This window comes from Erpetoichthys calabaricus, chromosome 2 (genome assembly GCF_900747795.2).
Source record: "Erpetoichthys calabaricus chromosome 2, fErpCal1.3, whole genome shotgun sequence".
In the NCBI taxonomy this organism is placed as follows: Eukaryota; Metazoa; Chordata; class Cladistia; order Polypteriformes; family Polypteridae; genus Erpetoichthys; species Erpetoichthys calabaricus.
Genome location: NC_041395.2, coordinates 238,770,575 through 238,786,424, shown reverse-complemented (window position 1 = coordinate 238,786,424; position 15,850 = coordinate 238,770,575). Strand labels below are relative to the sequence as shown.

At 35.4% G+C, this 15,850-nt stretch overlaps 1 protein-coding gene across 1 annotated transcript in view; it reads right to left on the bottom strand.

The window, feature by feature from the left end:
* Window positions 1-15,850, bottom strand: part of dock1 (dedicator of cytokinesis 1) — an 870,017-nt gene that overhangs the window by 12,210 nt on the left and 841,957 nt on the right. Inside the window, exons 47-48 of the mRNA XM_051924023.1 lie at window positions 6,242-6,379; window positions 3,897-4,042 (exon numbers count right to left, since the gene is read on the bottom strand). Of these exons, the coding sequence (XP_051779983.1) occupies window positions 3,897-4,042; window positions 6,242-6,379 (284 nt within the window). The remainder of the gene's footprint in view (window positions 1-3,896; window positions 4,043-6,241; window positions 6,380-15,850) is intronic.

The following is a 15,850-nucleotide window of genomic DNA, read 5'->3' as shown; positions in this document are numbered from 1 at the left end:
ACACTAAAAATGTCTTATGCTTAATAAAAGCATATGGCTTGAGTGAACATCTCTGTCTTAGCTTGAATGTGTTTATCAAGAGCCTGCTGTACATGAGTGGGTGTTTATAATATGCATCTCTCTGAGGTGTAATCCATCTTTTTGACTAAACCAGAAATGCACAACTTTTTTATCTTTCCCCATAACCCTTTAAACTGGATAGTAATTTCTGCTAATTATAAAACAGCACAATTTCGGCACTTGGGATGTATATGCTATACACCCCAGTCATATTGGCTTTCATTGTGAGCATAAAACAATTTACTATAAGACAGATCAGCCACGATAAATCAATCATACAGAGAATAAAATAAGAGAACTAAACAAAAATAATAATGCAAAAGATGTCATTGATTAACCATAAGATGTTTTACTGATGCAATTTTTCTTATTTATTTAAAATCATATAACACATTTAAGTTTCATTTGTCTTACCAGCTTGTAAAGGTTGTTATCAAATACTGCCTATTTTTTTTATTGATTGATCAGATTTAACTTCAAATCATCTAATCCAGCTATTTAGTTTTTTACAAGTGTTTACCCTCCCTCTAGACATATTGTAAGTTAAGAAATGCCTGGAAGAAAAATAAATTGCACTCCATACATCCCATAGTCCCAATTATACTATTTTTTTTTTATACATGTTTTATATATTTCTTAGCGTGTTTCTTTTTGGTAAAAGCAAAGAATGCTGTGCCCGCTCATAAAGTACACACTCTTAGTGGGCATAACCTGTCTGGGCAGTAATCTTTTCAATGTTCATTTATATATAATATTAGGACACTGAACTGAGTAATTTGTTCTTTTTTCAAATTGATCCAAAATTAGTTTACTCGTTTCTTCAAGTGTATGGATCCACAAGTTCAGAGTTTATTGGAACATAGCTACAGGCAATCATTTACAGAGATGGACAGCTAGGAAATTTAGTGAACAAGATAACAAGTAATGGCTTGCTTTAAGATGACAATTTTTATCACTTTCAAAAAATACATTTTAAAATTGTCTTTGCTCATACTATTTAATACATTGTCAATGTTTTATCAAGGCCCAAGAATGAGAAACCCATCTCTAGGTCTTTAAAATATAGTATATTAAAAACGACCACCGTAGGCAGAAATACAATTATGCAAACAGAAGATGTCAGGATTTCCCATTTACAGCTTCTGATGAGATTATCTACAATAAGAAGAGTGTAATGTCAATGAATATGTTTAACACATGGATCTAAGCAGAATGCACACCAGAATGTTAAAAAGAAAAGAAAAAAAAGAGACAATAAAGGGCTTGAAATCAGCATTTGATGCTAACAAATAATAGACTGCACATGTGTTTTCCTTAAATTTGCAGGAGCTGTTTCCTATTTTAAAAATTTTCCTCACAGAACATCAGAATAAATGCTTGACTCCACCAATGATGATGTGAAATGCAGCTTTTACCTGCCATAATGCACAATAATGAGAAGGTGTAATGAATCTTGCAGTGCAGTTTCAATCTTGCAGCCAGTGACACTTTTGATTATACAAAGTAGCCATAAACAACTCATATGCCAAGTTCCAGGAATGTTAATTGTCACTATATAGATTTTAACAAGCAAGGCTATTAAAAACTAGATGGAACTCAGTAATTTAATTGTGGGTTTCAAGATGAAGCTTTTAGTTCTATATACAGTATGCATTAATAATCTTTTATACTTTATTGTTCCAATATGGGTAATATTACCTCTTGTTGAATCTCAACAAGAAGCTTGAAGCTATATCTCAAGCTCAGATATAGTAATTTATAAAATGAATATTTAATCTTTCCATTTATTCATTATTTCAGTAGGTGAAATAGAAAGTACACCTTCTAAGATTTTTATGTTTTAACACGTAGACATATTTGACCTTCATAACTTTTAAGAAAGAAATGTTGCTGCTTATAAGTACAGGAAGAAATAAAGAGTGCAATTCAAACATTTGGTTGGAGAGATTAAACACCAAATGCATTAAGCTGACCAGAAACAAACAAATTTTTCAGGAATAACACTGGAAGAAAACTGCACCTATATGAACAATTCTATAAGGACATGGAATAGACAGATAGTAAAAAATGTCATTCACTGTCTCAATCTGAACCTCATAAATGCCATGAAGTATCAGAGTGGTATGTCAGCTTCAGAACACTTCATTACTCATTGGGTCTAACATGAAATCCTCCTTATAGAAGCTAATGCTGATCATGAGACAGCAAAATTCACATCAGTAAACATATGAAGGTATGAAATAATAAAAAAAAAAAAAAAAAAGCTTCACAAGTAAAAACTGATTAATGCTATACATGAAGCATAAAGATTGCAAAGCATACGTTAAAAGATTCAGAAAGCCCCACTGCCAAAATTTTACAAGAGGGGTTTAAGTTATGGCTGTTAGATGGCACTGTGGCTTCTGGGGTTTGTCTCAGACCCTCAAATCTAAAACACAACTACAACAGACAGCTCCGGGTTCAAATAAGCTTTTTATTCTTCTTTTTCCTTCTTTACCACAATATAATTTTAATTAACTGCAATCTGATATCTCTTTTTCTCACTTCCCTTCCTTTGCCTGCACTCCAAGTGAGCTTTGCCTTACTCCATTACCAACTCTGACTTTCTGGCTTGAGGAAGTGAGGCTTCTGTTAAAGTGGGACCCAAAAGTAATTCCAGTATGTCACCAGTGTACCTTTGAAGCACTTCTGAGTTGGACAGACAAGAAAATAAAAAATGGATGGATAGGTAGATAAATTTATAGATTTAACTTTGCCATGGACACATTTCTTTATTGTAGAATATTTACTGATTTATTAGTAATTTTAGCTGGGGCACAAAACAGAAGGGGTACAGCACTCAATGTAAGTAACTTCAGCTAGATAAAAAATAAGAAACAAAATACATTTATAAATTAATAGAGCAAAAAAAAGCAAATCCTGCTAAGATGCTCTTAAGTGGGAGAGTTGACTTAAATTATGTGCAATGTAATAAAGAGAAAATTAAATAAATGGAGTATTGTTTTAGTGTTAGAACCCCAACCTGAAAAATTATGTGAAAAAGAAATTAAGTGCCTTTCAAATTACTACTTGTACAGTAGGTCTGTGCATCTTTACACTTGTGGGATTCTAAAACATTAATTATGCTTCTTCTGGATTTAGATTATAAACAATAGCAGTTTGTATCTCAAATTCAAATGCAATTATGCTGTTTAACATACTTATTATTTTCAAATAAAATGGGATGACATTTTAAATAAGCTAAACTCACAGGCTTTTTTAAGCATTCATTGTGTATGACAAAACTCTTTTGATTAATAGCAGTAAAAGATTTTTAATGGAGGCTATGATGATAACGATTTTATACATCTCCAGACTATAATTTATCATGAATAAATATATATATATATAAAAAAGTGCAAAAATACATAAGATCAACATTTTAACTACCACTTTTTCCACCACAAATATGTTGTTTACTCCCCCTTATTTTGTGCTTGTTTCCATTTTCCTATAAGTAAGAGGATTTCCTTTCTGCAAATGTCAAAAATTTTAATTGAAAATGAAAAGTTGACATTTTCTTGTTACTACCTTGCAACTATTAAGAAACTGAACAGGAAATATTTCAACTTCAGCTAAGCTCTAAACAGACTGTTTGCTAACAAATAATGTTGCCGGCTATCACTGCCAAAATATAACAAGAAGGATGAACAGTGGATTTCGAAGCTGCCCTCAAGAGAGGGTCCTCCCTGAGGCAGATTTGTGTTAGCTCTGCATGTCTGAGTGGAGAGCTTGTCAGTGCTTCCAGTTTATTCTCCCAGATATATTACATAGCAAAATAAGAAGAGTTCACAAACCCATCTGATCCTGGCCTTGAAGGAACACTTTCTGATGTCAAAGATGTAATTGATGCGACAGAGAGTGGCCTCTGTGATGATGGCAGAGTAAAAGACCTCACCATAGATCGAGGTCTGCTTCCCCTTTTTTCTTCAAGTGTAGATGGCTAAGACATAAAACAAATTTAATCTATGTTATTGTTACAAAAGTCAACAATTTTGCTTTCAATTTCAAACTCATCACTACTGCATGCATATTTTTACAGATGTGATTAAATAACAGTGGAAAAATCAAAAGGAAGGTCTGCCCCGAAGCCATCTTTCTTCCAAGTTTTACTGTAGTATAATGCATAATTGTATATTACCATAATGATGTGACATATGAGGTACTGCTGAAGCACTTACACTGCAAAAAATGCAAAAACCAGACAAAAATATTTAATGGGAGTTGCTTTGCTTGTATTTAGCAAAAAAAAAAAAAAAAAAATCTGCCAAACGTGTAAGCAAAATTTAATTGACAAGAGTTCTTAAAGTAAGCTAAATAACTGCAAATACACATTTTTGGATAAGTCAATAATTCTTACAATAAGGAAAACTAGACTTAATGTCATGATTTAAATACTTTTTACTTGGCATAGACTTAATTTTTTACAGTGTATACTGACAGAGAAATGGGCCTAAACTAGAGGAACTATGTCGTCAGCAATACTGTACACTTTTGTTCAGTAGCAAGCAGCACTCCATCAGTTCTTTCTTAAGAGAATGTTAAGAGCATCTCTGCTTAAACACCACCAGTACTACAAAACAGCAAAATTGCCTGAATGGTCTTACACTGTCATGAATTTCAGCAAAAGCAATTCATTAAACTAAAATATGTTTTTTTTTTTCTGTGCCAGAAGCATTGTTCTTGAGATAGAGATATGTTTTATTTTGGATTCAAAAAATATTCAAACCCCTTCACTTTTTCCACAGTTTGCTATGCTATAATCATTTTAAATTAATTTTTCTCCACTTCAAGTAACACTCAATGCCCCAGAATGATAAAATAAAAACAGGATTTCAGATATTTTTGCAAATTTCTTAAAAATAAAAAAACTTAAATTTCACATTGACACAAGTATCTGAACCCTTTTCCTCAGTACTTAGTTGAAGTACCGTTCGCAGTGATTACACCCTGGAGTCTCCTTGGGTATGATATGAGACATTTTCTGCCATTCTTCTCTGAAGAGCCTCTCAAGCTATGTCAGGTTGGATGGAGACTGTTGGAGGGCAGATATTTTCAGGAGTGCCCAGATATGTGGGACTCTGGCTGGGCACCTTAAAAACATTTCTAGGATTGTCCTTAATCCATTGTGGTGTTGTCTTTGCTTAGTGCTTTGGGTCATTGTCCTGATGGAAATTGCATCTTCTGCTTAGTCTGAGGTTCAGAGCACTCTGGAGTTGATTTTCTCAGTACTCTGCTCCATTCAGCTTTCCCTCAAACCTGACTAGTCTCCCAGTCCCTTCCATTTAAAAAAACACTCCATAGTATTTTCCATGTTATCACTACCATTCTTCACCACTAGAAAGGTATTGCACAGGTGATATGCAGTGTCTGGTTTCCTCCAGATGTGACACAAAACTTGGTTTCATCAGTCAAGTGAATCTTGCCTTTCACAGTTTATAAGTGGGCTTACGTGTTTGTTTTATTGTGGAGAGGCTTCAGTTTGGCCACTCCATCATAAAACCCCAGTCAGTACAGTGTGTTCAGTAATGGTTGTTCTTCTGGAAGTTTCTTTCATCACTACACTGGTTTTTTGGAGCGCAGCCAGAATGACCATTAGATTCTTAATGCTTTTCTTACCATGGCTTTTCTTCCACAATTCCTCAGCTTGGCCAGGTGACCTTAAAAAGACAGATGTATTTCACTCCTAATCAAGCCCAATCTATTAAATTGACCACAGATGGACTCCAAACAAGGCGCAGAAACATCTCAATGATGATTAATAGAATAGGATGAACCCAAGCCATTCAAGTGTTATAACAATGGTCTAAATAATTGTGTCAATGTAATATTTCAGTTTTTATTTTTAATAAATTTGATAAGATTTCAAAAATCCTGCTAGCACTTTTGAGTATTGAGTGTTGCTTGATGTAGGAAAAAAATAATCTAAACAATTTTAGCATATCCTGCATATTTCGCAAAATAACAAAATGTGAAAAATGTAAAGGGATCTGAGTACTTTCTGAATCCACTATATATACCTCCATTCTTGCCAAATGATAAAATGTTATGCAATGATTGGAGTGGTACAAATCTTTGAAATACACTATTAAACCTTAACTTATTTCAGTCAGTGTAAAAGACATTTCATGCATTAACTTACCAAAGCCCTAACCCCATATTGCTTCTCCACTTTCTCTCTTAGCTGCTTGAAGCAAGCTTCTAGTCTCTCATGAAAGGGTCTTAAAGCCTCAGTCACTTTATCACCATGAATGCGAATTCCTTCAGAGAGGAAAGGGATCTGCAAATAAAAAAGTAGATTCAGCCAAAACAAAACACAACTCAGATTTAAGAAGTACAGAGATTTTTAAAAGCAATATTAAAACAACGCCTTCTAATAAGTATGGTATATACAGTATCTCTCTGTTAATTCCTCTCTCATCTAAGGCAGGATGCCAGGACTACATAGAGAGATGTATTTCAATTCAGTGGTGTTGTTGTGGGGGAGGACTAGCTCCTGGGGCTTCAGAGCCCTGATCTCAGGCATCCAGCCTGTGATCGTTGAGAGTGCCCCTCATGGATTTAGGCTTCCAGCCCCTGATCTTTGAGAACCCAGCCCCTCTTCCCCCACCCCCTGTTATGACTGCACAAAAACTCCACAGGGGACATGACCCCCACTTTTCCAACTAAGCCAATTTCAACTTATCCTAATTTGCCAAGGTAGAGAGAACTGAACTTTCACATTCTCTGCTCACAGTACAGATGTGGAAATAGACTATTTTTAAATGAATAACCCAAACTGCTACCTGTAATAAACAAAATAATACAGTCTACTCAGGACATAAGGTTAATAGAAGTTAAATATTTCCACAGATGAAATCAATTAATAGTTCTTTTTAGAAGCACACTCTATTATATTCTTGAACAACATATTTAGAGCCTTTCAACAACTGAGCAAAACTTAACTTCATCTAAACTCATCTCGGTTACAGTCTTTTCAGACTTAACAAAAATCTAAAACATTTTCTCTGAGTTGCTCTGCTAGAGAGAGACAGGGATGAAGAGAAGATTGAGAAGAAAGAAAGAAACCTCATAACTGAGGAAAAGCCAAGGCTTTAGCGAGGAAGACACTTTTAATGACATTTACCACAGTGAGATATGAGAGTTGTGTTAAGACAGTTGATTTCACATCTCTATGGTTACTGTTAGTAAGCAAGTGTGTTTTCTTTGAAACTAAACCTTGCCTAGAAAGTGAAAGTTCAGGGTTTTCCACTCCATTTGTTAAAAAATTAACAACAATAACCTTTAATCTAAGTCCGATTTTATATCTCTTCTTCTTCTGTAAAAGGGATGCAAGAATGTGAATTATGTTTCACCTTTTTAATTATTTCTGTAATAAAAAATTGTTCAAGGAAACATTATTCACTCTGGACCAGCTTCGGATGTTTTTGCAAGATGGGCAGTGTGGAGTAGTGGTTAATACTTTGGACTTCAAACCATCTGGCTGTGGGTTCAAATCCCGCTACTGACACAATGTGACCCTGAGCAAGTCACTTGACCTGCCTGTGCTCCAATTGGAAAAACCAAACAAATGTAACCAACTTTATCATAAATGTTGCAAGTCGCCATGGATAAAGGCGTCAGCCAAATAAGTAAATGTAAGAGTTCTGGTCTTTCAGCTGGTAACATTGTATAAATCTTTCTGTACTTTTAAGTTTCTTTAGGAGCCTGCCTGATTTACAGTGGTGTTAACTTACTTCATAGATCCTTTGGTCTGCCTCTAGCTGACAACACCCCCAATTCCTCCACCACAAAAAAGGTACCTGTTATGGGGGATTGTTGGGGGGGCTCAAGGCTCAGTTCACACTCTGAGATGCTGTGTCAGGAAATGTGAAATTAATGGAATGTATTTTGGTACTCACAATTAATAATAATTCTTTACATTTATACAGCACTTTAGCTTCCCTCTTAATTTTAGACAGTGAAATGTATAAAAGCTAAAGATTTAGTTATTACACAGGTTATTACTTTCAACTTTACTGTCACAAACAACCACGTAGACATATCCTAGTACTGTATATTCACTGGTGTCTATTATATTAACCTTGAAAGCAAAAGTACAAAGCAATGATTGACAAATTAGTCTGGTTCTGTCATATCCCACGATGGGGGTGATGCTTTGTTCTGAAGTCTTCTGTCTTCAGGACCAATAGAGAAATTTTCACTGCCATATGTGGAAGGAGAAGAATGAACACTTTGTGTTTCTTTCTTGAAGTCTCCTTAAGATTGGTTGCATCTGGTGCTGTATTGAAGTTACAGTAATTGAGGGTTCACAGTGATGCTATTTTGGTAGGATAAAATACAACTTCTGAAATTTGGTAATCATTTAAACTTTCTTCACCAAATCAAATGCATTGCTTTTTCACATGGTCTCTCCTGCTTGTACACCTCGGTGTTTTTTAATGGGGATGTTTTCTACTGCTAAGGACTAACAGTTAATTACCACTTGAACAGAAGGGTTGGTTTAGCTGGGCTGAACCCCAAGCAACAGAGGATCTGCTTTAGAGCATATGCTGAATTCAGGTTTATTTGATACAAAGAGCAGGAAGCTAGTGCTGACATTAAGTAAAGGAAGGCATTAATATTTTTTGTCAATGGCTTAATGGGTGCACATAAAACCACTGGTGCAAAGTGTTGTTCAACCTTGACAGACATTTTTCTCACTGACCAAGACAATAAATAATGCAAGACAGGAATGTCTTTCAGCCTGTATATATCAGCACAAGTGTTATTTGGCTGTGATTGATAGTGTCTTATTAGATGGAATGATCCAAATACGGCTTATGCCAGACAGGAGTTCCACAGAGGAGTTTTGACTCATGTTAAGTTGAGTTAAGAATTTCAGCTTATGATTATAGTGGAAGAATAACTCAATCACAGTTTATTAAGAAAGTAACAATAAAAGGCAATTAAGAATAATTGGCATATGGGATAACACAAACCCTCAGTAAACTGTTTATGTTGAATTCACAAACATTAGCAAAAACAAATTACTGCAAATTGTGTGTTTATAAACCAGATATAATCAATCATAAAAAAAAAACTCACCTAGACTTAAGAAAAAAAGGCTCTCACATTAGCATCAGTAATTAGCTACTAATTAAAAAACTGCCTAGAATGAAAACCTGCAACCAATGTAGTTCTTCAGGGTCTGAGAGTACCACGTTTGAGTTTTAGACTGTAAAGAGCTCCCTGCACTCTCATACAATATTTTCTTGCAAACGGAGTAATGGGCACTGAGTAATTTACAATGTCAAGTCACACAACACACCAGCTTCTCACTGTTTCCTTTAAAAAAATCACACAATATTTCTGTTTTCAAAATTAAAAACTCTTTTGTGGCTGGCTTTGTGTAGATACAATGAGGGGGGGGTTTGGGGTAGAGGCTCTCCCACTATGTGGTAATGGTGGGAGGAAACCCCTACACTAGCAAGTTTAAAATGCATTGTTCATAAAAGCTGTCTTTCATGGTTTCCATTTATTGGAAAGATAATTTCAATAAATATACTATAAAACATCAATAAGCAATCTGTGCATTATAAAACAAACAATAATGTAGAAGGATTTCCTTGATAGCAATTATTTTATAAAAGATGGTTTAAATTTAACAACACAAACTGATCTCACAATTTAGCATAAGCATCAAAGTAAATATCAGTGCTGATTTTAAGAATTATAACTGAACAGTGTACAGTATATATTTGTATATTCTGAACAGTTCAGTAAGACAAAAAGCCCAGATGTGCTTTAAGAAAATACTACTTTACCAAGCAATATTGCATAAAGAAACACCAGTCTTACATGTTCAAGAAATGATTTAATTAATGATTTGTAAAATACAACACTTTAAAATTTGAAAAATTTTTTAATTTAAGGAATGATTAAATATATGTATAGTTGTGGAAATTATTTAATATTAACAATTCTATTTAATGATGAATCAATATTGTCCGTTTACACAAGGAGACTGTAACATTGCATTTCAAGTACAATTATATTACTAATGTGTCTTTGATGTTGCTTTCCAAAATGTAAGTGTGCACTTACCTCTCAAAGGAGACCAATAAAACATAAGATTTAAAGCAATTATACAGATGTCTAAGAAGTATCCTGAAGAACCCTTACTTCAAAGCTTCAAGAGTCACATAATGATCAGTATACCTGTTCATTCATAATTAAAACCTCCCAGTAATGTCAATGATTACTTTGACTGCTTTGAAGATTGCTCAGAGCAGCCATTTGTGCTTTACTCTGAGAACTCATTTTAATCCCAGTCAATAAGTGCATTTTTAATTCAAGCTATACTATTAGAAATTAATAAAATGTTCTTTTCAACCATCTAGTTGTAGATAAAGATCAGATAGTTAAATCAGGAATCCTAATCACTATAGCATTTAAGGCTCATACTTTTTAGGGGGCTTGAAAATGTTTTATATTAGAAAGTCACTTGGCTTGTTTCTTCATGAATATGTATCCTAAACAGTACCAATGTATATACAGTACATGGAGGACAGCATTTTCCTTATTTCTTCCACTTCTTTTTTGAGAACAAACAGATCTTTCACAGAGGCCGGTCATCGTAAGCTCATTTAAGACAAAAACAAATCTTTGACCCTTGGTTCAACTTTGAAGTAACACGTGATTACTTGATCTATCAATTTCAGTTTAAACCAGAGACTGGCATGAATTGACTGACAGTGATTTATCACCAACGTTAGTAGAAAGCACCTGATTTGTACAGCTAAGTGGCAACTTTTGTCATAGTCACCCAAGCTTATCCATTATTGTATTTTGCATGGCAAATTAAATTGGCTGCCACTTGCACTTAGGATGCAGTGTTACCTAACAGCCGCTTCATAAGCGTTGCTATAAATTATGCTTACATTATCTGCATGTGTCATTTCCTTAAGCTTTTAAAATGTTGAAAACAGGTTCTTATCTCATTTAGTATATAGGATTAAGCAGTAAGCTTATTTTCTGTTAAGGTATTTACTGCATTTGGTAGGTATCAATTTGTACTTAAAAAAATAAACACTTAAATAATAACCACAGTGTGTAGAGAGCAGAGTAGAATTTTGCAAATGTTAGCAATAATTTACTAAAAAATAAGAATATATACGTTGTTACTTTTTCACAAACACTTTTATTGTATTGAAATCTGTAGGTTATTTTAGCTTACTTAGCACAATGGATAAATAGTTTGGGACTGTATATGGGGTATACTATTTAACAACATACTGTGAAATTTTCAAACGAGAAAGAGGATCACACTTGAAACGTCAGCTTAACATTGTTTTTAGTATGATTCTGTAGCCTTATTTAAAAAGAAATATACACCTTATTTAAGCTTACAAGAAGCTTAATTACAACTAATAACAAAAGACAAATGAAATTTACTGTTGTGAGGGATGGCCTGGATGCTCTTGGAACGTAAAGACTGGGGGAGAGAATGTACATGGGGCACTACTTTCCCCGGAGAGCTAGATGGCAGCGAGACCAGGCTCAGATCCCCGCATGGGCTCCCACAAGGCATGCCAGGTATTGTAGTACCAGGGAACTTTGAGAGCCCATATTCTGTGGGTGTCCATTATTACCCAGAAGTGCTTCAGAGCTGCAGCTTCATATCACCAGAAGCACTCCTGGGGGATTAGATAAAAGGAGCTTCTTGCCTCACATTTACAAGCCAGAGTCAGGAGGAGGTGGACGAAGCTTGCGAGGAGGAGTGGATGAGGTAGTGAGTGACTGAGAGAGAGAAGGCTGTGATTGTGATGGGAAACGCTTAGAGGAAAGAGTTTGCCACAAATAAAGACTCTGTGCTTTGAACTTGTGTCATGAGCCTGCTTGTGTTGGGTGTTTTGGGAGCTGGAGTTTCCCCTACTGTCCACACTATATAGAATAACAGTAGTTGGTTCAAATAAAAAGTCCAATGTGTGTTTTTTCTTGTGGCCCATTATAATTACTATATGATGAGGCAACAAACTAAGCTCCTCTATCATTTAATAAAAATGTATTACTCTCATAATAATTCTATAAAGATAGGTGTGAATTAAATTTTGTTCTAACGATAAACTTTTAGTTTTAGCTGAAAAAAAAAAAATCACAAAACATTTTTACTTCAAGCAACAACAATATATATAATTATACTGCATTTAGTAACTAAGATACAAGAAATGAAGAATCTAGAGGACCTAGTTGAGGGCAGAGTTATCTAAGGGTGACTCAAGGTGCCATATTCCAGAACTAACATTTTGTGAAACTAGAATGGTTAATTAATAAAAAAAATGAAGGCATATCAATAGTGCTTTCTGGATGCTTTCTATCATTTTGGTGCACACAAGATGTGGAAGTAAAGTTATCTTTTAAAACACCAGTATTAAGAAATGCTTTTACTTACAACAGTGGTAAATTAGAAGCTTTAAGCTCACATAACTACACATATTTATTACTGACTATGTTACCTGGCTTGGCTTGAACAATGGGGCCACCATTATAGTGCCATCGGTTAACCAGGTATATTAGAATTACTATGTAGCTAAGTACTTTTCTGTACACAATATTCATAGTTTTTTTCTTCTCTTTTTACCAGGAGCTAATGTTATTGGCAATCAGTGTGCCATAGTGGTTAAGGCATTCAAACTAGGACTCAAACAATAAGGCTGTGGGATGCAATCCTGCTACTGACTGTGTGACCATGAGAAAGTCACTTCACCTGACTGTAGCCAAATTGGAAAAACAAAAGAAACGTAACCAATGTATCTCAAATGTTTTAAGTTGATTTGGATAAAGGCGTGAGTCAAGTAATATGTAGGAGATAATAATATTATTAGGTCACTGGAGTGGCTTACTCTTGAATATGCTACATACAATTGTCCATTAGTAAAACATTCCTGCCATAGATCAATTCCTGTTTTTTCCTTGTAATTTGTCTTTTGCTGATGGTTATTGCAAAACACAATTCTACAGCTTTGTTCCCTTTTGAATGTTCACATAGTTGTTATCACTCTGCTCACACCGCTTCTTGTGCATTTGGAAGAGTCGGGCAGCCCTTATTGTGACTTTCACCTTTCAGTAATGCACCCTTGGCTTCTGAAAATTTAGGAGTCAACACTATTCCCTTCCCCAACTGTTTGGGTGTCATTTATGAGTTGGTGCTTTGCAGCACTAAATAATACTTCATGGGGCCCCACCCCACACCTACGTACCTCCCACTCGTCGTTCATATAAGAATGTTTCACAGTGCTCAATACTTCACACCAGGTTGTCAATGGAACAGATTACAAATATGACAGTCAGAATGCTTCCAAGAGTGCCAGTAGTCAAGAGGAAAAAAACAGCACCTCTTGAACTTTGATGAAATTTCTATTTCAAGATGTGATTACATCTCTTTTTTCTTGTCCAGGACACCACACTGTCGTCCATTGGTTGGTGCTGCTATTCAAGTGGAACATCAGCTGTGTACTTCATTTGCCTAAAGCATGCTCTCGGCGGAGGGCATACAAGTTAGCATAACATTAACAAGTACTGACAACAAAAAATGTAGGCAGGTTTTCTTTTTCCTATAATGTCACCAAATTTCAATCAAATCTGTCAATGCATTTTTGAGATTTTGGAATATTTAGCTTTTCTATTGGGGATGGGGTTGTTTTACCACTAAATACTAATATATTGATTATATCCTTTCTTAGCAGATACCTAGTGTCCTTGGTTTACCATCCTGCCAAATTTCAGTTGAATTGCTAAACTAAATAGGAAATAGTGTATTTGTGAGTGAGTGAGTGAGTGAACTTTTTATTACATAATAATAATAAAATAGATATAGATAGATTATGGGAACTGAAAATAAAATTACAGAAAACAATCTCAACTGTAAAATAACACCATAAGTGCACAATTATTGGAACAGGGAATAAGGAAAAGGAAATTAAGCTTTCCACTTTTTTTAAGATGTGGGACAAAACATATATGTGTGTGAGTGGCATATGCCCTCCTGGAACCCAAACAAAAAAGCTGACTCTTGGGACCTGGAATGGTACCTCTTTTGGGGGAAAGGAGCAGGAGTTGAAGGGGCAGGGATGAGGATCAGCAGCTCCAAATCTGAGACCATGGTCCTCAGTAGGAAAAAGGTGGACTGTCCTCTCCAAGTAGGAGTTGAGTTACTACCTAAAGTGAAGGAGTAAGTACCTCAGGGTCTTCTTCACAAGCGAGGGGGAAAAGAATGGTGAGATCAACAGACGAACAGGGGTGGTGAGCACAGTGATGTGGCCTCTATTTCGATCTGTAGTGGTGAAGAAGGAGCTGACCCAGAAGGTGAAGCTATTGATTTACCAGTTGATCTACATCACCACCCTCAACTATGGTCATAGGCTTTGGCTAATGACCAAATGAATGAGGTCGCAGGTGCAAGCGGCTGAAATTAGCTTTTTCCATAGGATGACTGGGCTTTCCCTTAGACATAGGGTTAGAAATGCAGATATCCGGGAGAGGCCCTCCACATTGAGGGGAGCCAATTGATGTGGTTCGGACATCTGATACAGACCAGATGGGAAGAGACCCCGGGGAAGGCCTAGGGCTCGCTGGGAGGATTATATCTCCCAGATGGCCTGGGAACGACTTGGGGTCCTGCAATATGAGTTTGCAAATGTGGCTGGGGAAAATGAGATATGGGCTTCTCTGCTAAGACTGTTGCTGCCTCGACTCGGCTTCGGATAAGCAGTGGAAAATGAATGAATGAAGGAAGAAACAGACTTTATAATTTATGAATAATTGTAAAAAATAAAACGCATTTGGTGTAATAATTTGGTTTACTGGTAATAACGCTCCAAATACAAATAAAGTTCATAAAATGTGTTAACATCCAATTAACAAACTAATGAGAGTGATAACTAGATATTCATCCATTTGTAATAATAATAGTTTTCCCTTTTAGATTTTTTCATATTCTTATAACTGTTTAAAACAAGCCAATTAATGTTTCAATACTGCTTAATTAGAATCCACACTGCTTATATGATAATGTTCTCAATTCATCTTCGCTTGAGATTTTCGCATCTGACAAATCACAATCACCGTTCATCCTGCAACAAGAAGCAAATGTTGCTCAGTCTTTAACCTAGCCTATAAGTAATTTTCCCCTTCTCTTTGGTGTCACTGCTGAAAAGATAAGCTAGCTTGATGGTACTAAGTTCAAAAGATAACTGTATGACTCAGTGTGTGTTGCAACACATGCCTTTGCCAGATGAGCCACTAGGGACCTGCTTATTCAATGGACTTTCACAAAATAAGGCAGTTGGGAATTTAGATGTCAAGGTAATTAATCAAATTCACATATGCCTCTTGTCAGTTATGCATTTGTTGTTAAACTGGAGATGTAGGCTTAAAGTGCGGGGGTTGGGCTCAAACTATGATGGCAACAGAATGATTTATAGAATCTCTTTGCCCTTCAGAAAGCTTCTTTTTATAAAGTGACACCTGACTACTTAATTTTACACATAATTATTTCAGAATCCTTGGGAACTTTAAATATTTATAAGTTTTGCATCTCTAAATTAGAAGGTATCAAAGTCCAAGGATATTATGGATGTAGACCAACAGAGATTTTGCTGAAGGTCTATTAAGTTCCACCCAAATAGCGGGCTATTTTTTGTACTTTAGTTAATGATGTGCAAAAAAAAAACAAAATAGCACAATACATTAAAAATTGACATAAAACACC